Source organism: Ornithorhynchus anatinus, chromosome 11, assembly GCF_004115215.2.
Source record: "Ornithorhynchus anatinus isolate Pmale09 chromosome 11, mOrnAna1.pri.v4, whole genome shotgun sequence".
Lineage (NCBI taxonomy): Eukaryota > Metazoa > Chordata > Mammalia > Monotremata > Ornithorhynchidae > Ornithorhynchus > Ornithorhynchus anatinus.
In genome coordinates, this window is record NC_041738.1 from 58,079,116 (window position 1) to 58,103,108 (window position 23,993).

General features: G+C 45.5%; 1 protein-coding gene across 1 annotated transcript in view; it reads right to left on the reverse strand.

Moving 5' to 3' along the window:
• Positions 1 to 23,993, reverse strand: part of SKAP1 (src kinase associated phosphoprotein 1) — a 380,005-nt gene that overhangs the window by 347,647 nt on the left and 8,365 nt on the right. Inside the window, exon 2 of the mRNA XM_029075297.2 lies at positions 7,493 to 7,598. Within this exon, the coding sequence (XP_028931130.1) occupies positions 7,493 to 7,598 (106 nt within the window). The remainder of the gene's footprint in view (positions 1 to 7,492; positions 7,599 to 23,993) is intronic.

Genomic DNA, 23,993 nt, shown 5'->3' on the forward strand with positions numbered 1-23,993 from the left:
GCAAATAATTACATACAGTGCAATGGATAGGAATAAAATAAGTGCTGAGGGGGAGTGTTGGGTTGATGCAACTGGCGTGTTTTGGGATTTTTGAGGTGCTTTGAAGACAGAGAGGGCTGCGGTCTGGAGGGTTTGGATGGTGGCAGATCCAGGCTAGGGCTACAATGGGAGCTGGTCAATCAATTAATTTTTATTTATCGAGCGCCTACAGTATGGAGAACACTATACTAGGCACTTGGGGGAGAACAAGAAAAAACTGATATGTTCCCTGCCAAGATTGGCTCTCCCTATCTTGATTTTTTTTTTTTTACAGTATTTGTTCAGTGCCGGACACTGTATTAAGTGCTGGGAGAGCGTAAGATTGTGAGCCTGATGTGGGACAGGGACTGTGTCCAACCTGATTTCTTGTATTCCCCACCAGGGCTTAGTACTGTAACTGGCACATAGTAAGCGCTGAACAAATACCGCAACGATTATTATTCATTCATTCATTCAATCGTATTTATCGAGCGCTTACTGTGTGCTGAGCACTGTATTAAACGCTTGGAAACTACACTTCAGCAACAGAGACAATCTCTGCCCACAACGGACTCACGGTCTAGAAAGGGGGAGACGGACAGCAAAACAAGTAAACAGGCATCGGTAGCATCAATATAAATAAACTATACAAGGCTGCCAAGTTGGATACATTCCATGTTCCGCATGGGGATCACAAGTCTTAATCACCAATTTACGGATGAGGTAACTGAGGCACGGAGAAGGGAAGTGACTAGCCCAAGGTCACAGAGCAGACGAGGGGTAGAGCCAGGATTAGAAGCCAAGTCCGCCAACTCCCAGGCCCGGGGCTCTTTCCACTAGGCCCAGTTGCATCTCTTGTACTGTATAAAATACTGTATAGCTTTAAGCCTGAGGCAGAGGCTGAGAAAAATAACATCTTCACCCGTCAATAAATGCCACTCACATTTACCCAACCACTGGATCTGGGACCTTTAGGCATTTGATATTCACTCCACCCTCAAAACCCATAGCACTTATATATATAGTTTATTTATGATAGGTTATGTAGTCAATCATTCATTTGTATTTACTGAGCACTTACCATGTGCAGAGCACTGTACTAAGCGCTCGGGACGGTACAATATAACATTAAATACACACATTCCCTGCCCGTAACAAGCTTACAGTCTATAGTCGAGAAGCAGAGTGACTGAGAAGCAGTGTGGCTTAGTGGAAAGAGCACGGGCTTGGGAGTCAGAAGACACAGGTCCTAATCCTGGCTCTGCCACTTGTCTGCTGTGTGACTTTGGGCTAGCCACTTCACTTCTCTGTGCCTCAGTTATCTCATCTGTAAAAGGGGGATGAAGACTGTGAGCCCCGCGTGGGACAACCTGATTACCTTGTATCTACCCTGGTGCTTAGAACAATGCTTGGCACATAGTGAGCACTTAAATATCATTCTAATTACTATTAATTATTATTATTATTACGGGGGAGAGACAGACATCAATATAGATAAATTACAGGTATGTACATTAGTGCTGTGGGGATATTAATGTCTGCCTCTCCTGTAGACTGTAAGTTCACTATGTGCAGGGAATGTGTCTGCCAACTCCATTATAAAATACTCTCTCGAGTGCTTAGTACAGCGCTTTGCACATAGTAAGCACTCAATAAAGAAGCAGCATGGCCTAGTGGATAAAACACGGGCCTGGGAGTCAAAGGACATGGGTCTAGTCTCTGCCGCTTTTCTGCTGTGTGACCTAGGGCAAGTCACTTGTCTTCTCCGTGCCTCAGTTCCCTCATCTGTAAAATGGGGGTTAAGACCATGAACCCTACATGGGACAGGAACTGTGTCCAATTGGATTGCCTTGTATCTACCCCAGTGGTTCACATAGCGCCTGGCACATAAACTAAGCGATTCACAGATACCCAAAAATCAAATAAATACCATGCATCGATTGAGGAGTTGTAGACTATCTCCAGACAAAGGGAACCACAGGATAGGGTTCGTGCTGGGCCAGCGGATGGTTGCCGGGGTAGCGGCCACAACCGATCCAGTCTATTCCTCTCCATCCAAACTCGTTAATACAATCACTTATCCTCTCCCGTCGTGATTACTCTATCAGCCTCTTTGCTGACCTCCCTGCCTCCTGTCTCTCCCCACTCCAGCCCGTACTTCACTCTGCTGCCCGGATCATATTTCTATAAAAACATTCAGGACGTGTTTCCCCACTCCAGTGGTTGTCCATCCACCTCCACATCAAATGATAACTCCTCACCATTGGCTTCAAAGCACTCAAAATCCTTGCCCCCTCCTACCTCACACCACTACTCTCCTATTACAACCCAGCCCACAGACTTCACTCCTCTAACGCTAAGCTTCTCACTGTCCCTCGATCTCTCCTGTCCCGCCGCCGACCCCTCGCTCACATCCTGCCTCTGGCCTGGAACGCCCTCCCTCCTCATATCCAACAAACAATGACTCTCCCCCCTTTCAGAGCCTTATTGAAGGCCCATCTCCTTCAACAGGCCTTCCCTGACTGAGCCCTCCCTTCCCACTCCTTTCTGCGTCTTCACGAGTCGTTCTCTTTATCCATTCCCGCTCCCAGCCCCATAGCACTTAGGCACATATCTGTAATTGATTTATTTCTATTAATGCCTATCTCCCCCTCTAGACCGTAAGCTCGTTGTGGGCAGGAAATGTGCTTATTCTAATTTTGTACTCTCCCAAGTGCTTAGTACAGTGTTCTGCAAACGCTAAGTGCGCAATAAATACGACTGAATGAATAAATGATGCAATCGCTGCTTTTTTGCCTGCTCATTTCAAGATTCTCGCTAAGCCTTCCCACTTCACAAGAAGCCCGTAAGCGGTTCTTCAGTCGGAAACCTTTACCGCCGATTATCTACGGTCAGCACCCATTCCCTCAGTTCTGTCCCCCGACTGAGGTGAGGTGATGGTCAGATTTTAGGGGGCTGCAGGATCTCACTTGGAGGAAGTCTTAGAACAACAGAGGTCACGGTGTGGCAAACAAATGAGCAAGGAGAGGAGAGTTCGAAGAGTCAGCCCGGGGCCGGGTTCAGGCTTCCCTCCATTTTGAGAAAAGTCTCCCTCCGTGGTTCGTTCGTCGGCTCTAATCTGAGTGGCTGAGAAATTACGAACAGCGTGTCGTCTTTCTGGCAGCAAACGTGAAGAACAGAAAGCGCCCCTTCAACAATGCAGATGTTCCCTGAAGCTTCTGCTGATGATTTCCTGTATGTCAACCACACAAACCACACACAGCTCTCAAAGACAAAGCTGCTTTCCTATCACCAAAAACAATTAAATACTTTCATATAAGAAAAAAAGGATAATAGGTAGAGGGGTAATGCTAAAACGGTTACGGTAACCGACCACCACAAATCCTTCTCCTTCTACTCTAGTCTTGTATCTGAACTAGCACCCGGTAGCCTGCTTTGCTCAGAGTAAACCCTCAAAAATACCATTAAAGAGAAAAATATTCAGCATAAACCTCGGCTAGATTTCCCAACCAGTGAGTAACCGAAAGCATCGCTGCATCTTTATAACTATTGACATCTAGACCTCTAAAAGACAAAACTGTGCCTATCGTAACCCGTGAGGATAACAAATCCTTTTATGTTTGATATACCTTTATTTACATGACATTTCAAAGGGAGCAAAGTGACTTCATTTTTTAGTAGCATATAAGGAAGCTTGTTTTTCACATTACGCCACTGCGCCTGGAATTATGGATAGCCCTATTCTGCAGGAAGCCTCTATCCTCCTTCTGCCTTCTGTTTGCTTCAATTATTCAGGGCAACCCAGGCTGATAATTACAGAGTCCCAAGTTGCCGACTAAAACTGATGCTTAATTAGCCAGCAGGAAAGATCGATTAAGATGCAGCAGGCCATCTTTTGAGGTTCTCCAGCAAAACTCTTGGGAATCCAATTCCACCCTATGCCCTTCCAAACACTAAGACTATATGCTTCTCGAAGACGGTGGGTGTTCCTAATTAAGGGTAACTCTCAAGCCTCTCTTCTGGGTCCCCTCTATTCTTTTCACTTTTCGCTCACACTCACTTGAGGAGCTCGTCGTCGACTTCCTTGGCTTCCGCTACCACTTCTATGCAAATGACTTCTAAATCGATATCGCTAGCCCTGCCTCACCTCCTCTGTAATCTCACATTTCCTCCTGCCTCCGGGACAACTGCAAATGGATGTCCTGCTATCACCCAGTAGGCGCTCAAATACCACTGACGGATTGATCGCCTTCAACTCAGAGCAGCATGGTTTAGTGGAAAGAGCTCTCAACTCAAAGCGGCGTAATTTAGTGGAAAGAGCCCGGTTTGGGAGTCGGAGATTGTGGGTTCTAATCCCGGCTCCGCCACTTGTCAGCTGAGGGACTTTAGTCAGGTCACTTCACTTCTCTGGGCCTCAGTTACCTCATCTGTAAAATGGGGATTAAGACTGTGAGCCCCACGTGGGACCACCTGATTACTCTTATCCCCCCCCAGCGCTTAGAACAGTGTTCGACACGTAGTAAGCGCTTAACAAACACCATTATTATTATAACCTGAACTCATCTTCCCTCCCAGATCTTCTCCTCCACCTCATTACCTATTATAGTTGGTAACATCACCATCTTCCCCGTTTCTCAAACCCATAACTTCGGCATAATCCTTGATCTCTAGACCGTGAGCTTGTCGTGGGCAGGGAACGTGTCTGTTTGTTATATGGTACTCTCCCAAACGCTTAGTATAGTGCTTTGCACACCATAAGTGCTCAGTAAATATGGTGGAATGAATGAATCTCCATCTCCATCTCTCCCCCTCTCTCTCTCTCTCCCTGGAGTCAGTCTGACACCAAATCCTGACCATTCTTCCTCCACATTTCCAAAATCTATACCAACCCCTCTAAACTGTAAGCTCGTTTGAGGAGGGAATGTGTCCACTAATTGTTGTATTCTACTCTCCCAAGTGCTTTGTACAGAGCTCTGTACATAGTAGGACTCAGTAAAAACTACGTATTGACTATTTAAAGGCCGACCCCACAAGTTCAGGCTTTGACCTATCCTGACTTAGCTATTACGCCAACCTCTTTACTGACCTCTCTTAATTTTTCCTCTCCAGTCCACAGTTCACTCTGCTGCCTGAATCGTTTTTCTGTGTCTTTCTGCAAACTCGTTTCCTCACTCCTCAAAGAGGCCAATGGTTGCCCATTCCTCTCGCATCAAGCATAAACTCCTAACAATTAGCTTTAAGTCAATCATATTTGAGAGATTACTGTGTGCAGAGCACTGTACTAAGTGCTCGGAAGAGTACAATATAGCAATAAACAGACGAGAGTCCCTCTGGACTCTGGGATCGTCTCTATTGCTGTATCGTACTTTCCCAATCGCTCAGTACGGTGCTCGGCCCGCAGTAGGCGTTCAATAAATGCGACTGAATGAATCAATCTTTTACCTCTACTGTACTTTCCTAAGTGACTGGTACCTCGCTCTACGCACAGTTCACACTCATAAAATACAACTGACTGATGGAATTCAATCATATTTATTGAGCGCTCACTCTGTGCAGAGCACTGTACAGAGCCGTTGGGAGGTTACAAAGGAATTGAGAGACATGCTCCCCGCCCAGACGGTCTACAGGGGCTGGCAGACAGGCTAAATTACGGGTGTGTGCATAAGTGCTGTGGGGCTGAGGGTGGGGTGGGACATCAAGTGCTTAAAGGGTACAAATCCAAGTGGAAGGAGGATGCAAAAGGAAGAGGGAGGAGGGGACACGGGGATTTAGTCGGGGAAGGCCTCTTGGAGAAGATGTGCCTTCAGTAAGGCTTTGAAGGTAGGGAGAGTATGATTTGTTGGATTTGAAAGGGGAGTTCCAGGCCAGAGGCAGGATGTGGGCAAGAAGTAGGTGGCAAGCAAGACGAGATGAAGATAGAGTGAGTAGGTGGGCATTAGAGGAGCAAAGTGAGCAGGCTGGGTTGAAGTAGGAAATCAGTAAGGTAAGATAGATGGGGACGAGATGATTGAGTGCTTTAAATCCAAAGGTAAGGAATTTCTGTTCAATGCAGAGGTGGATGGGCAACCGCTGGAGGTTGTCGAGGAGTGGAAAAATATGGATTGTATTATTTTTTTAGAAATATGGTCCGGGCAGCAGAGTGAAGTATCATCTGGAGAGGGGAGAGACAAGAGGCAGGGAGGTCAGCAGGGAGGCTGATGGGGTAGTCAGGGCGGGATACGGTAAGCATCCATCAGCATAGTAGCAGTTTGGATGGAGAGGAGAGGACAGATTTTAGTGTTGTGGTGAGGTAGAATCGACAGGGTTTGGTGACAAATTGAATATGAGGGTTGACTGAGAGACATGCGGAGAGGATAACGCTATGGTTCGAGGCTTGTTAGATTAGGAGGATGGTGGTGTTTCTACAGTGGTGGGAAAGTCGGGGAGAGGACAGGGTTTGAGTGAGAAGTGAGGGGTTCTTTTTTGGAATTCTGAAAGGCCGAAATCTCTTCTCAGTGGTGAGGTCATGAAATAGCCACCTTCTGCAAGGGCTTCTGGATCCAAGCCCCGCTGAAGTGGACAAGACTGACTTGAATGCCAGATTCAGAACCCCAGTCCTGGGAGTCAGAAGGTCACGGGGTCTAATCGCAGCTCTGCCACTTGTCTCCTGTGTGACCTCGGGCAAGTCACTTCACTTCTCTGGGCCTCAGCTGCCCCATCTGTAAAGTGGGGATTAAGACTGTGAGCCCCTGTGGGATATGAACTGTGCCCCACCTGAACTTCTTGTATCTGCCCCAGTGCTTAGTAAGGTGCCTGGCACATAGTGAGAGTTTAGCAACTAACATAAAAATAAAATCACCCCAGTAAAATCACCCTTTCTTTAATGTCTTCACAGTTGCAAGCAGGAGATGGCAGTGAAATAGGCTATGAAGCAAGATTTCCCACTTCCCCCAGATGGTGCTTACGCACACCTGTTAGAAGCACATGTTCTAAAATGCACATCTTTAAAAATAGGTCAGTGCCTCTCAGGAAAAAACACTTGAATGAGCACAAAAATCCCCTTGCAATATGAGAATAAAGAGTTCCATATGGTAGCACAGTCGCACGTAACGGAAACGTTGGGAAACTTTTCGATCGGAGAAGAAGTTAGTGAAACAGATTTCTGACAGAAATGCCAAAATTACGCCAGTTCACCTTCGCTATGTAACCCATTTACGGGGAAGGAAATCACAATGGGCCTTTTTGACCTTTCGGTACTATTTTTTTGGCTAAATGAAAGAACATTCAACGGGTGTCAACGGGGTCAACTAAGTTTCCACTCAAATAAGATATGCTAATGATTTATACTCCATTCACGTTTGAAACTGAACTTAATCTGTGAAGCTGAGAAAACTGATCAAATCATCTGGAATTTTGAATCAATACCTTGTTAAAAATTAATTTCATTTCATCCAAAGTATAAAAAAAAAGAGTAATTGGGAACATTCATACTAACCTGGTTTTAATTTGCTGAAAGCCAAATAAAATATGCTCTCTCTGCTTCTTTGCACTATTACTGAGGTTCTCATTCTGCAAACCTTCCACCAGGTATGCTTCAGCATCTGTAAGAAAAAAGAATTAAAGTTAACTCTAGAAAGAAGAGAAAACTATTTGCCAGTTTACAAGACGGGCGATACTTCCTTTTAAAAAAAAGTGTATATACACACTCATTTCTGCCATAATTCACACGTGTTTTTACGATGCATTTTGGCCCTGGTGCAGTCTCTCCCTCTAGAATGCAAAACCCTTGTTGTCAAGAATTGTGTTTACTCTTTCATTCATTCAGTCGTATTTATTGAGCGTTTACTGTGTGCAGAGCACTGTATTAAGCGCTTGGAAAAGTACAATGCAACAAGAAACCGTGACATTCCCTGCCCACCACGAGCTCACAGTCTACAGCCGGGGGAGACAGACATCAATACAAATAAATAAAATTACAAATATATATACGTAAGTACTGGGGGGCTGGGGTTTGGGGGAGCAAGTCAGGGTGACGCAGAAGGGAGCGGGAGATGAGGAAAAGTGGGGCTTAGTCTGGGAAGGCTTCTTGGAGGAGATGGGCCTTCAATAAGACTTTGAAGTGGGGGGGAAGAGTCATTGGCGGATTTGAGGAGGGAGGGCGTTCCAGGCCAGAGGCGGGACGTGGGCCAGGGGTCGGCAGTGACAGAGGCGAGATTGGGGCACAGTGAGAAGACCAGCACTAGTGGTGCAAAGTACACTCCCAGGCACTTGGATTTAGTGATGATGATTTATATGGTGCCAGTTCCCCTGTGTTCAGTGGGACACTTTGCAAAACACTAGCGGGGTCGATCAGATTAGCAGTATGGACAGAGCCCAGACCTGGGAGTCAGAGGGTCCTGGGTTCTAATCTCGGCTCTGCCATTTGTCTGCTTGGGCAAGTCACTTAACTTCTCTGTGACTCAGTTACCTCATCTGTAAAATGACGATTAAATCTGTGAGGGCTACGGGGGACGTGGTCTGCGTCCAAACTGATTAGCTCATATCCATCCCAACACTCAATACAGTGCCTAGCATGTTTAACATTTACTATAAAAAATAATCACTCTGTGGTCACAAAACAGAGTCCTTATAAGCAGCAGACACCGCTGTGCTCTCATAGGGTATGATATTCGGATAAATTACACATCCTTAATTTATTTATTTATATCAACGTCTGTCTCCCCCTCTAGACTGTAAGCTCGTTGTGGGCAGGGATCATGACTGTGTATTGTTATATTGTACTCTCCCAAGCGCTTAGTACAGTGCTCTGCACCCAGTAAATGCTCAATAAATATGATTGACTGACTGGCTAAGAAGAGATAGGGAGGGAAGGTCCTTTCCACATAAAAAAACACTATGGGGAAAAAAAAAACTTGAAATGAAGATTGAAGGAAAAAAACAAAACAACAATTAATCACAGGCACTACATATTCATGCGAAAACAGAGCGTTTTCTTTGGCACAACTAAACAGATCAGAGTGGGAAAACCAGCAGCAGCATCACTGCGGTGATTAAGTAGGCAAGAGCAGCTAGAAAAACTGGAGTCGCCTCTACCTCTCCGCAGATTTGGAAGGTCAATCCCGGCAACTGTCTTACTGAGAAACAAATGTCTGGCTGTGGCTAACGGCTCCGATGGGAAAACAACTTTCCAAAACACGGATCGTTCCAGCACCCATCTCCAATAGCCATTTGCCACCAGGCCAATGCTTGCTGTGGGCCAGGACTTGGTCTGCTTATTGTTATATTGTAAAAATAATAGTAGTGACGATAGTATTTGTTAAGCGATTACTAGGTGCCAAGCCCTATTCTAAGCGCCGGGGGGGTATACAAGGTAATCAGGTTGTCTCATGTGGGGCTCACAGTCTTCACCTCCATTTTAAAGATGGCGTAACTAAGGCCCAGAGAAGTGACTTGCCCAAAGTCACACAGCCGACAAGTGGTGGGGCTGGGATTAGAATCCATGCCCTCTGACTCCCAGGCCCAGGCTCTTTCCACTGAGCCACGCTGCTTCTCTACTCTTCTCTTCTACTCTTCTGTACTCTTCCCAGTGTTTAGTACAGTGCTGTGTGCACAGTACTCACTCAATACGACTGAGTGAATGAACATTCACCACACACATTAAGAAAACATCATCCAGGGAAACGCAATTCTCTACTGAAATGTGGGAGAACACTTTGCTACTAAAGTTGGATCATATTATTATTACTGCATTTGTTTAGAGATGTTAAGCACTGTTGTAAGCACTGGGATAGAGACAAGTTAATGAAGTTGGACATAGCCCCTGCCCTACAAGGGGCTCGCAGTCTAAGTAGGAGGGAGAACCAGCTTTGAATCCCCATTTTACAGATGAGAGAACTGACACACAGAGACCTTAATTGATTTGCCCAAGGATACAGTAGGTAACTAGCCAAGCAGGATTAAAACCCAGATCCTCAGACCCTCTCTCCTCCCAAGCTCCAAGCTCTTTCTACTACAACATGCTACTGCCAATATTAATAATGGTACTTAAGTGCTCACTACGTGGCACACACTGTTCTAAGCACTGGGGTGGATACAAATTAATCAGGTTGGACACAGTCCTTGTCCCACATGGGGCTCACAGTCTTAATCCCCATTTTACAGCTGAGGTAACTGAGGCACAGGGAAGTCGAGTGGCTTGCCCAAAGCCACACAGCAGACATGTGGCAGAACCCAGGTCCTTCTGACTCCCAGGCTTCTGCTCTATTTATGAAGCCAGGCTGCTTCCCTTCACATGCAAAAAATTCAATTCAATCGTATTTCTTGAGCACTCACTGTGTGCAGAGCACTATATTAAGCGCTTGAGAAAGTATAACACAGCAATAGAGACCATCTCTGCCCACAACGAGCACACAGTCTAGAGGGGGGAGACAGATATCAATACAAGTAAACAGACATCAATATAAATAAATAAAACTGCAGATATATGGACCAGTGCCGTGGGATGGGGAGATGGGGGAAGAGCAGAGGGAGCAAGTCAGGGTGATGCGGGAGGGAGTGGGAGATGATGAAAAGGGGCTTAGTCTGGGAAGGCCTCTTGGAGGAGGTGGGCCTGCAGTAAGGCTTTGAAGGGGGGAAGTCTGATTGTTTGGCAGATTTGAGGAGGGCGGGCGTTCCAGGAGGTAGGACGTGGGCCAGGGGTCGGGCGCGGGACGGACAAGAACGAGGCAGAGCGAGATGGTTAACACCAGAGGAACGGAGTGTGTGGGATGGATTGTAGAAGGACAGAAGGGAAGTGAGGTATGAAGGGGCCAGGGGATGGACAGCTTTAAAGCCAATGGTGAGGAGCTTTTGTTTGATACGGCGATGAACGGGCAACCACAGGAGATTTTTGAAGATGCGGATGACGCACCCCGTAGAAAGATAACACGGGCGGCGGAGTGAAGTACCCCACACATCCTATCTGTTACCGAGACCTGCTGGTTTCACCTTTACAATATCGCCAAGATCCGCCCTTTCCTCTCCACCCAAACAGCTACCTTACTGCTACGGGCTCTCGTTATATCCCGGCTAGACTACCGTGTCAGCCTTCTCTCTGACCTCCCTTCCTCCTCTCTCGCCCCGCTCCGGTCTATTCTTCACTCCGCCGCCCGGCTCATCTTCCTGCAGAAACGATCTGGTCATGTCACTCCCCTTCTTAAACAACTCCAGTGGTTGCCTATCGACCTCCGCTCCAAACAGAAACTCCTCACTCTAGGCTTCGAGGCTGTCCGTCACCTTGCCCCTACCTCTCCTCCCTTCTCTCTTTCTACCGCCCACCCCGCACGCTCCGCTCCTCCGTCGCCCACCTCCTCGCCATCCCTCGGTCTCGCCCATCCCGCCGTCGACCCCCGGGCCGCGTCCTCCCGCGGTCCCGGAACGCCCTCCTTCCTCACCTCCGCCAAACTGATTCTCTTCCCCTCTTCGAAACCCTACTTAAAACTCACCTCCTCCAAGAGGCCTTCCCAGACTGAGCTCCTCTTCTCCCTCTACTCCCTCTACCACCCCCCCTTCACCTCTCCGCAGCTAAACCCTCTTTTCCCCCTCTCCCTCCGCTCCTCCCCCACTCCCTTCCCATCCCCTCAGCACCGTACTCGTCCGCTCAACTGTATATATTTCCATTACCCTATTTATTTTGTTAATGAATTGTACATCGCCTCGATTTTATTTAGTTGCCATTGTTTTTACGAGAGGTTCTTCCCCTTGACTATATTTATCGCCATCGTTCTCGTCTGTCCGTCTCCCCCGATCAGACCGTAAGCCCATCAAACGGCAGGGACCGTCTCTATCTGTTGCCGACTTGTTCATTCCAAGCGCTTAGTACAGTGCTCTGCACACAGTAAGCGCTCAATAAATACTATTGAATGAATGAATGAAAAGTATAGACCGAGGGGGGCGAGGCAGGAGGTTGGGAGGTCAGAAAGGAGGCTGATGCAATAATCTAGGTGGGATAGGATGAGTAATTGTACTAACGTGGTGGCGGTTTGGATTTTCGCGATGCAGTGAAGGTAAAAATAGTCTTCTCTTCCTGACTGTAGCCCCTGCAAAGTTACTTGAAGTGCTGTAAAAGACCACGATTCTACTCATCTCTACAACTCCAGGCTCCTGCTAGGTTTTCAAGACACGTAGGAGGGAATAGGGCCCTCCAAAGCACCGAAAGGAAATGGCCACGTTAAAAAAAAAAGTGACGACAGTTGTTAATTGTTTCTTTGCTGTTGAGCAGGCATATTTTTAATACTGCTGCTCTCCATCCCTCATCTTATCCACGTGCATATTTGGAAGGGGTTGGGGCACTTTGGGGGCAGTTTTGCTCCGGGGGACAAGCAGGCCTTGTCGATACAGTACAGTGCTCAGCACACAGTAAGCGCTCAATAAATACCATTGACTGAAGATATGGAGAGGGCAGCTGTTCTAGGAAGATGGGACAGTGTAAAATGAGAGGGCTTTGACCTTAATTACTCCTCTCTCCCTGGAATTTCCTCAAATAAATGGTTTGAACATCTATTCTCCTCGTTGAGTCATTTTTTAAATATTCACAGATCTAATTCTATCTGTGTACTCGACACCATAAAGCGACCTTAGTTGGCCTCTGATCGTGACATTTTAATAACCTAGTTTCAAGACCTCTTGTTATTTAAACTTCTGCCTAAAATGAACAGAAACAAGTTTTCCTTCATTATTCATTTAGTCACAATCGTATTTATTGAGCCCTAACTGTGTGCAGAGCACTGTACTAAGCGCTGGGAAAGTACAATTCGGCAACTGAGACAATTCCTACCCAACAACGGGCTCACGGTCTAGAAGTGGGGGGACGGACAACAAAACAAAACCAGTTCATGTAGCCGCTTTCTATCAGCGTGGCTCAGTGGAAAGAGTGCGGGCTTGGGAGTCAGAGATCATGGGTTCGAATTCCGACTGCCACTTGTCAGCCGTGTGATTGTGGGCAAGTCACTTCACTTCTCTGTGCCTCAGTGATCTCATCTGTAAAAAGGGGATTAAGACTGTGAGCCTCACGTGGACCAACCTGATGACCCTGTATCTACCCCAGCACTTAGAACAGTGCTCTGCACATAGTAAGCGCTTAAATACCAACATTATTATTACCACCTGCAAGAGTGGAATGAACTAAGGAGAATAAAATAGTGTAACCTTTTCTGTCTCATCAATTTTCATTTCGTTTAACAGCCTGCTTTTAAAACGTGGCCGAAAAGAGTTTTAGATGGATGATTTAGGCTGGGGCTTAAAAAACACTTTTATCAGGAAAGCCATTGTCCAGAGAGAGGGGATTTTGATTTATAGCTATATATTACATAGATACATTGCATATAAAGACATTTTTGATCTTTACAGCTCTGGATTGTATAAAATCCTGGCTCTACCACTTGTCTGCTGGGTGACATAGGGCAAGTCACTTCACTTCTCTGTACCTCATTTACCTCATCTGTAAAATGGGGATTAAGACTGTGAGTCCCATGTGGGACAGGGACTGTATCCAACCAGAATAGCGTGTATCTGCCCTGGCACCTAAAACATACAGTGCCTGGAACAAAGTAAATTGCATAACACATACCATTTAAAAATATACATACATAAGACAGAATAGAGTAATGGAGTCTACTGGTTGAGGCTGTGCCAAAATAAAATGGTTCCAACAATATATTCCACTGGGTACTTCGAAACAGAGAGTTCAAATACCTAAACAATCAATTAATAGCATTTATTGAGCACTTATTTTGTACAGAGCACCGTACTGTGAACTTGGGAATTCGAGCGGCCTAGTGAATAAAGCATGGGCCTGGAAGTCAGGGGACCTGGGCTCTAATACCGGCTCTGCCTCTTGCCTTCTGCGTGACCTCGGGAAAATCACTTCACTTCTCTGTGCCTCAGTTTCCTCAACCTCAAAACAGGGATTCAATACCTGTTCTCCCTGCTACTTAGACTGTGAGTTCCTTGTCAGCTGTGTGACTGTGGGCAAGTCACTTAACTTCTCTGCGCCTCAGTGACCTCATCTGTAAAACGGGGATTAAGACTGTGAGCTTCACGTGGGACAACCTGATTAACCTGTATCTACCCCAGTGCTTAGAACAGTGCTCGGCACATAGTAAGCGTTTAACAAATACCAACATTATTATCATTATGGAACAGGGACTGTATCCAGGCTGTTATCTTGCATTTACCCCAGAGCTTAGAACAATACTTGACACCCAATAAGCGCTTAACAAATACCATAAAAAATAATAATAAAAAAAAACTTGGGAGAGTCCAATAGAGCTAATAAGCATTACCCCTGCTATCAAAGAGTTAACAATAAAGCGGGGGAGACCGATACTATAATAAAATATGGGAAGGAGTAAGCAACGGTATTCAAAGATACATAAACTGGGGTCTTTCCAGCGGGTGAGGATTCATTCATTTGTTCATTCAGTGGTATTTATTGAGAGCTTACTGTGTGCAAAGCACTGTACAAGTGCTTGGGAGAGTCCAGGACAACAGATACATTCCCTGACCACAGAGAGCTGACAGTCTAGAGGGGATTAAAGTACATGGGTGACGTGGAAGTGTTGAAATGGCAGTAGAGGGGAAAATAAGGTGGGAAGATGAAAGATTCACGAGGGAAGGGCTTCGAGGAGAAGGAATGTCAGAAATGCTGTGAAGGAAGGGAGAGTTAAGGTCTGTCAGATGCAAAAGGGCAATAATAATAATAATAATACTGTTTGTTGATGATGATGATGATGGCATTTGACTGTTCAAAGCGCTGGGGGGGATATAAGGTAATGTGGTTGCCCCACGATGGGGTTCACAGTCTTAATCCCCATTCTACAGATGAGGTAACTGAGGCCCAGAGAAGTGAAGTGACTTGCCCCAAGTCACACGGCTGACAAGTGGCGGAGGCGGGATTAGAACCCGTGACCTCTGACTCCCAAGCTCATGCTCCTTCCACTGAGCCACGCTCTTACTATGTGCCAAACACTGTTCTGAGCGCTGGGGTAGATACAAGGTAATCAGGTTGTTCCATGTGGGCCCCACAGTCTTAATCCCCATTTTACAGACGAGGTAACCGAGGCACGGAGTAGTGAAGTGACTTGCCCAAAGTCACACAGCTGACAAATGGCAGATCCGGGATTCGAGCCCGCGACCTCTGACTCCCAAGCCCGGGCTCCTTCAAGGCAGGCGGGAGGCGTTAGCGAGAGGTCGACTTCATGTCATCTCATTTACAGGGAAGATAATAAATGTAGCTATTTTGGATCAATTAATAGAAAAAATTCAATGATTCAGAAAAATCCATAAATCCAGTTCTCAACATTCCAGATAATAAAGCTTTTAGAACAGAATCTCAAGTGTCTGCTATCAGCAAGGAGCAGCGAACCCGGTCACTGGACACCAGTAGATGTAAACATGTTTCATAGCTAAAAAAGATTAGACAATTTACAGATCATTTTGGGAACAAACTGCATTCACTATTAAGATGGATCGTATTACTACCAGCTATAAATGAAGACCTTTAATGCCGTTCTGGCCAATACGAATTTAAATATATCGCTTGATACCGGCCATGTAGGACCTAAAAACACCTCACCAGCTTGCCAGCTTCTTCTATTTCAACGGGACTGCTAATAGCAGCTGTATCGTGGGAAGAATGAATGAACCAATAGCATGTAATAATAATAATAATTATGGTTTTTGTTAAGCACTTACTATGTGCCGAGCCACGTTCTAAGCGCTGGGTTAGATACAACATAATCAGGTTGTCCTATGTGGGGCTCACGGTCTCAATCTCCATTTTCGGGATGAGGGAACTGAAGCCCAGAGAAGTGAAGCGACTTGCTCAAGGTCACACAGCCGGCCTTAGAACTCATGACCTTCTGACTTCCAGACCCGGGCTCTAGCCCCTCTGCCATGCTGCTTCTCAGGCACTCCAAAGGCCCGCGCTACTATACACTTTCCTATTTCCCTTATAGGGAATTTATATCACCGACAGTCTCCCCCCGTAGATTGTAAGCTTCTTGTTCATTCATTCAATCGTATTTATTGAGCGCTTACTGTGTGCAGAGCTCTGTACTAAGCTCTTTGTGGTTAGGCCTTCCCTAAACCCTCCTTTCCTCTTCTCTCACCCCCTTCTACGTTGCCCTGACTTGCTCCCTTTATTCATCCCCCCTTTCCCAGCCTCACAGCTGTCTAATAATGTAATAATGTTGGTATTTGTTAAGCGCTTACTATGTGCAGAGAACTGTTCTAAGCACTGGGGAAGATACAGGATAATCAGGTCGTCCCACGTGAGGCTCACAGTTAATCCTCATTTTACAGATGAGGTAACTGAGGCACAGAGAGGTTAAGTGACTTGCCCACAGTCACACAGCTGACAAGCGGCAGAGCCGGGATTCAAACCCATGACCTCTGACTCCCCAGGCCGTGCTCCTTCCACTGAGCTATGCTGCTTCTCTACTGTACTCTCCCAAGCGCTCAGTACAGTGCTCTGCACTCAGTAAGCGCTCAACAAAAACGAGGGAATGAACTAACGGAAGGGATCGCGTCCAACTCAACTTTTACTGTACTTTCTCAAGAACTCGGTACCGAGCCCTGCACAGAGGAGGCACTCAAAAGTGTAATTGATCGACCGATTAATCGGTCGATAACCCGTCGGGTAGGTAACCTGCCACCTGGATGAAAGTGGGGCACTCTTGAAAATAGAGTGCCTTAATTCCGGGAGGAAAAAACGGAATTAATCTACTCTTCTAATTTTCTACCAACAAAGAGGTTAGCCACTGCCAGCTGTCACAATCACACCGGCTCGTTAACTCAGTCATGCCTAAAAAAATGTAATTCACTTGGCCTCTCCTTTTGATGAACTTTTTGATAAGGCTGTTCCCAGAAGTTCATAAGTAACTTAGTGATGATGCGGGGCACAGGAGGAGGAGACGAAAGATCTATCAACCTTGATCGTACGCTCCCAAGAGTTCAGCACACAGTACGCGCTCAATAAATACCACTGAATGATCGATTAGGACAAGATGGGGATATCACTGGTAAACGTGAAAGAGGCCACTGGGCCACTGACTTGCCGGCCGGTGAAAATATTTGAAGGCCCCAGTTGTTTTGGATTTTTTACTACCTATGAGGCTGCATAATCTAAAAGACAACTGCATCTCACGGGCCATATTTGAAAGATGAACTAGAAAAATCAGAATGAAAAAGGAAAATGCAGCCCTTTCCTGTCATTCTCAAATGCCAATTAATAGTGAGATTGCTTCATTTAGTGAATGCTACTGAATCCCTGGTTTTACACTGACAAAATAAAAATGGATGTTTTAGAGAAACCAAAGAAGCAAGCATCCATTTTGCTCTGTGGCTTTCCCCAAACACAAACAGTTATTTTCAGTTGCTGATAAATGTTTCAATCTAGGATGTTTGTTCAATCAACTCAGCGAAACAAATGTCTGGTTGGGGGCAGTAGGAATGACCATTTAAAACATATATATATATACACATTTCCAGAGGCCAGCCGCCACTCACAGAACAGTTTGGGAAAACGTCTGCAGAAACAATTGAGACACAGTAACAACGCCCAAGTTTTTGACAATGATAATGACAAATACGTGCTTGCAGTGGGAATATAACCTCACGAATGTTTCTAAACCTGTAAGAAGGATGTGAGAATTGAGGCAGGGCCTGAACATCACCAGGAAATTCTTTAGGGTACAGACTCTACGTACTCTGGTAGACTTTCAGAACCCCTAATTTCTTCATTTCTAGGAACTGAAAAACAAAACCTGCATCTACGCTTTCATAGTGGGTCAAGAGGAGAGCTCCAAGTGTTGCCACAGGAGTTTCTAATTTTGAAAATGAGGCAACAACCTGGAAAAAATGGAGAACACTTGTGTTTCACTTCAGGTCCTCAGGGTGCTTTACAATTACATTCATTAAACCTCATGACTCCTTTAAATTTAGATATTATTGATTTATTCCCACATACAATGTAAGCACTAGACCCTTATGCATATCATTTTAGTCTTCTTTTATTTGATTATTTTATTTTTCTGGTATTTGAAGGAGCGTGGCCTAGTGGGTAGAGCACGGGCCTGGGAGTCAGAAGGATCTGGGTTCTAATCCCAACTCTACCACTTGGCAGCTGGGTGACCTTAGGGAATTCGCTTCACTTCTCTGTGCCTCAGTTACCTCATCTGCAAAATGGGGCTCAAGATTGTGAGCCCCATGTGAGACAGGGGCTATGTCCAACCCGATTTGCTTGTATCTACCCCAATGCTTAGTGCAGTTCCTGGACCACTGTAAATGCTTAACAAATAACACCATTATTATTATTACCATCTGTATAACCACAAAAAATGAGTAACTAATTAGAAGCCACAAATACCACAATAAAAGAATAGCAATAGTCTCCCATTAGGTTAAAAAAAAATGTGGGTCACTGACTGTGTCCAATCTGATTACTCTGTATCTAGTCCAGCCCTCAGTACAGTGCCTGACATATAGTAAGCGCCTAAAAAAAACCCATATTAAAAAAAAAATAAAGCTGTAGGGAAGATCACCTCTGCTCATTCAATCGTATTTATTGAGTGCTTACTATATGCAGAGCACTGTACAAGTTGTTCCCCTGGAGTTGATACTTAGGAGAACTAGTTTCCCACTAGATCTAAAAAAAATAAATCTATGTCGAATCCTGAAAATGATCAGAAACCATAATAAGATGAGGACGGCATCTTGGGGCTGACATCTGCCCAGAGCCAGAGTGGGAAGGACTTCAAGCAGTCTATATGTTACCCTGAAAAGCTTTAATTAAAACAGCACAAAGAAAAAAGTAACCTGTTCGTTGTGGCCAGGGAATGTGTCTGTTTATTGCTATATTGTACTTTACTAAGCGCTTAGTACAGTGCATCAACAAATACGACTGAATGAATGAATCTGTTCGGAGCAAGAATTCCAAAATGAGATTTCCTGGTGGGCTACGGGAATACAGTTTATCAGAAAGTGATTAACAACAGCCTAAAACCTTAGAAAGCAAAGAACCTACAGGCATCTAATCGTCTGATTTAAAATACGGATTATCACTACACCGGTGGTTTTGTTGATCGCCTCTTGGGCTTCAGCGTAAAAGGTTGGGTGCCTTGTCTATAATTCTATTTATTTATACTGATGCCTGCCTACTTGTTTCGTTTTGTTGTCTGGCTCCCCTCTTCTAGACTGTGAGCCCGTTGTTGGGATTGTCTCTATTTGTTGCCAAATTGTACTTTCCCAGCGCTTAATGCAGTCCTCCGCACACAGGAAGCGCTCAATAAATGCGACTGAAGGAATGAATTTGAATGTCAGACACAAACAGGATGCTGAGGAACAAGGCCGGTAAAGAGAAAAGGGCTCCCACTTTAAACAGAAAAATATTTATCCCACATCCCTTACGTTCAGCGTTCCTAGGCTCTTCCTTCGAGGCCTCACCAGAATTGTAATGAAGGACCTGATTAAGTCTATATCTATGAAACAGAGATCACGCCGACTGCCAGCGCTCGCAACTGTTTTGTTTTCTAGGTGTGACTATCACAAGCTACGGAAAGATAACTTTCATATTTGGAATATTTGGAATCAGGTTGTGTGACAAACAGGCCTTGACTAGTTCCTCTTCCTTCAATAAAGGAAGAGAGAACCCATCATTTCGCTTATCAGTGCTGTACTTTATTTACTGATACAGAACTGTTACTACAGAGGATTTGCCACTGCTGAAGCTGGATTTGCCCGAGATGCTTACTACCTCAACATTTGCCCAGATCCCCAACAAGTGTTTTCAAACCTGAGACAGAGTGTACATTGTTTATGAAGTGCCTATAAAGCCCCTTCCCACACAAATTATTTTAAACCTTCCAGAGCCATTTTTCTTTATTACATGAAATCTTTACATTTTTTGTGTTTATATTTTTCATATTTTAAGAAGACAGATGGGATTATAAGATATAAACATGCTTCTCACCAGGACCCAGTGAGCTTCTAATAATAATGTTGGTATTTGTTAAGCGCTTGCTATGTGCAGAGCACTGTCCTAAGCACTGGGGTAGATACAGGGTAATCAGATTGTCCCACATGAGGCTCACAGTCTTCATCCCCATTTTAAAGATGAGGTAACTGAGGTACAGAGAAGTGAAGTGACTCACCCACAGTCACACAGCTAATGAAGCTTGAGAAGCAGCATGGCATGGTGGATAGAGCACTAGCCTGGGAGTCAGAAGGTCACGGGTTCTAATCCTAACCTCTCCACTTATCTATCACGTGACCGTGGGCAAGTCAATTCCTCCTCTCTCGCCCCGCTCCGGTCTATTCTTCACTCCGCTGCCCGGCTCATCTTCCTGCAGAAACGATCTGGGCATGTCACTCCCCTTCTTAAACAACTCCAGTGGTTGCCTATCGACCTCCGCTCCAAACAAAAACTCCTCACTCTAGGCTTCGAGGCTCTCCATCACCTTGCCCCTTCCTACCTCTCCTCCCTTCTCTCTTTCTACCGCCCACCCCGCAGGCTCCGCTCCTCTGCCGCCCACCTCCTCGCCGTCCCTCGGTCTCGCCTATCCCGCCGTCGACCCCTGGGTCACGTCCTCCCGCGGTCCTGGAACGCCCTCCCTCCTCACCTCCGCCAAACTGATTCTCTTTCCCTCTTCGAAACCTTACTTAAAAATCACCTCCTCCAAGAGGCCTTCCCAGACTGAGCTCCTCTTCCCCCTCTACTCCCTCTGCCATCCCCCCTTCACCTCTCCGCAGCTAAAGCCTCATTTTCCCCTTTTCCCTCTGCTCCTCCACCTCTCCCTTCCCATCCCCACAGCACTGTACCCGTCCGCTCAACTGTATATATTTTCGTTACCCTATTTATTTTGTTAATGAATTGTACATCGCCTTGATTCTATTTAGTTGCCATTGTTTTTACGAGATGTTCTTCCCCTTGACGCTGTTTAGTGCCATTGTTCTTGTCTGTCCGTCTCCCCCGATTAGACTGTAAGCCCGTCAAACGGCAGGGACTGTCTCTATCTGTTGCCGACTTGTTCATCCCAAGCGCTTAGTACAGTGCTCTGCACATAGTAAGCGCTCAATAAATACTATTGAATGAATGAATGAATGAATTCGCTTCTCTGGGCCTCAATTACCACGTCTGGAAGATAGGGATTGAAACCGTGAGCCCCGTGTGGGACAGGGACTGTGCCCAACCGGCATCTAACCCTGTGCTCAGTACGGTGCTTAACAAATACCACAATCATTATTTTACGGCTTCTATTTTAGGCTCTCATCATTATGTGCAGCACTAGGTACAGATCCATAATTTATTTATATTTTAACGTCTGTCTCCCCATCTAGATTGTAAGCTAGTCATGGGCAGGGAACGTGTCTACCGAATCTTGTTACTTATTTTGTACTCTCCCAAGCGCTTAGTAGAATGCCCTGCATAGAGGAAGCACTCAATACCGACTCATGGATTGATATGTAAGCATCAAAAGCATAGCAAAAGTTTAACATTTCCAATATAAACATTTCCTCTGTTCTGTCTCCTTTTAAGCACTCGATATTCACCACCACCTGTTTCAGCCGAACAGGATTTACGTATATACCTATAACTTATTTTAATGTCCTTCTCTCCCTCTAGACCGTAAGCTCCTTGTGGGCAAGGCACACTGTCCACCAACCCTGTTGTGCTCTACTCTCCCAAGCACTTAGTACAGTGCTCTGCCCACAGCAAGCGCTCAATAAATCCCGTTGATTGAATGATTAGAACTCATTTCTTCAGCACATCAGCGCTTGGAACAGTGCTTGGCACATAGTAAGCAGCGTGGCTCAGTGGAAAGAGCCAGGGCTTGGGAGTCAGAGGTCATGGGTTCGAATTCCGGCTCTGCCACTTGTCAGTTGTGTGACTGTGGGCAAGTCACTTAACTTCTCTGTGCCTCAGTTACCTCATCTGTAAAATGGGGATGAAGACTGTGAGCCTCATGAGGGACAATCTGATGACCCTGTATCTACTCCTGCGCTTAGAACAGTGCTCTGCACCTAGTAAGTGCTTAACAAATACCAACATTATTATTATTATTAGACGGTGAGCCCGTCATTGGGCAGGGATTGTCTCTATCTGTTGCCGAATTGTCCATTCCAAGCGCTTAGTACGGTGCTCTGCACATAGTAAGCACTCAATAAATACTACTGAATGAATGAACAATTACCATTATTATTATATGTCTTATTTGCTACTTTCGGTAAGTGGACGGTAAACTTTTCAAGATACTTCTTTAAATAAAAATATTTACCTGCTGAACTCCTTTAATTGGAATCTCACACCACACCTCCTACTCTAGAAGACCCAAGCACCCCAGAGATTGTTAAAACGCAGTAAATTTGATACAGAAGTATGTGACATGCAATTAATCTCCATTCATAGCCTGCTCTACTTGTCAGCAAAGGCTCCGCTTTAGAAGGAGATCTGAAGACTTCAATTAAAAACAGGCAGCTAACAAGAAAATAATCTAAGTTAAAGGAAGGTGGCAGGTGCAGAAATGAGTTGTTTACAAAAGTGTCAGTTCTGAACAATAAAGTACTGCACATCAAAAATGCGAGGGGCTGAATTCCGCTGCAAATACCTGAAAGCCAAAAAAAACCAAAAAACCAAAAAGGAATTCTGCATCTCTGGCTGCAGTCGGTAACACAACAAGCCACGATCTTAGTTTTAACAAGCTGGTACACTGCATTTTCTCTGTTCGGGTGACAGCTACCGATGTAAAAATCTTTTGGCATCCTGAAATGAGGCAACGGAGAGGAGGGCTGGGAGAAGAGTGAAGAGACTGTGCTCCTTATTTCACAGCTCTTCTCATCTAGGATGCAATGGTGCTTAGAACCTTTGGCTACCAGGGTCCAGTGCCACGAAAGAAGAATCAGAACAGCAAAAGATCAACTGTCAATGGATTGTCCCTCAGTCCTCCAGATAGGACGCAACAAGAGAATGGAGGGAGCGGTTGCCATGCAGAGACCGTGCATTTCAGCTGGAGGGGAAACGGAAACATTTAACCTTTGCAGCACGAGAGAAAATAGAAGTCGGTAAATGAAGCGGGAGAGGTTTAGGTTCGGTAGAGAAGCGCTTCCTGGAGTTGAGATGGTTGACACTACAGCGAATTGCCTTTTGGCATAGGTTACGTCCACGTGGCCAGGATGGCATAGGTGCCGCCCTGCTTAACGACTGATAATAATGTTGGTATTTGTTAAGCGCTTACTATGTGCAGAGCACTGTTCTAAGTGCTGGGGTAGATACAGGGTAATCGGGTTGTCCCACGAGAGGCTCACAGTTTATCCCAATTTTATAGATGAGGCAACTGAGGCACAGAGAGGTTAAGTGACTTGCCCACAGTCACAAAGCTGACAAGTGGCAGAGCCAGGATTCAAACCCATGACCTCTGACTCCCAAGCCCGGGCTCTTTCCACTGAGCCATGCTGCTTCTCTAGACTGTAAGCGTGCTGTGGGCCCAGAACGTGTCTGCTTATTGTTATACTGTAATAATAATGGCATTTATTAAGCGCTTACTATGTGCAAAGCACTGTTCTAAGTGCTGGGGAGGATACAAGGTGCTCGGGAATAGATAACCATAATCTAGCAGCAAAGGAGCCCTCAAAAGATGGGGTTTACATTCAGGGGTATCCACAGAGTTCTGGTTCTGTGGCAAGAGAGGACTCTTATTTGAAGGGAACATTCAATCATTCAATTGTATTTATTAAGCGCTTACTGTGTGTAGAGCACTGTACTACGGTCTTGGGAAAGTACAATACAACAATAAACAGTGACGATGCCTGCCCACAACGAGCTCACAGCCTAGAGCCCATCACTGGGTAGGGATTGTCTCTGTTGCCGAACTGTACATTCCAAGTGCTTAGTATAGTGCTCTGCACATAGTAAGCACTCACTAAATAATAATAATGTTGGTATTTGTTAAGCGTTTACTATG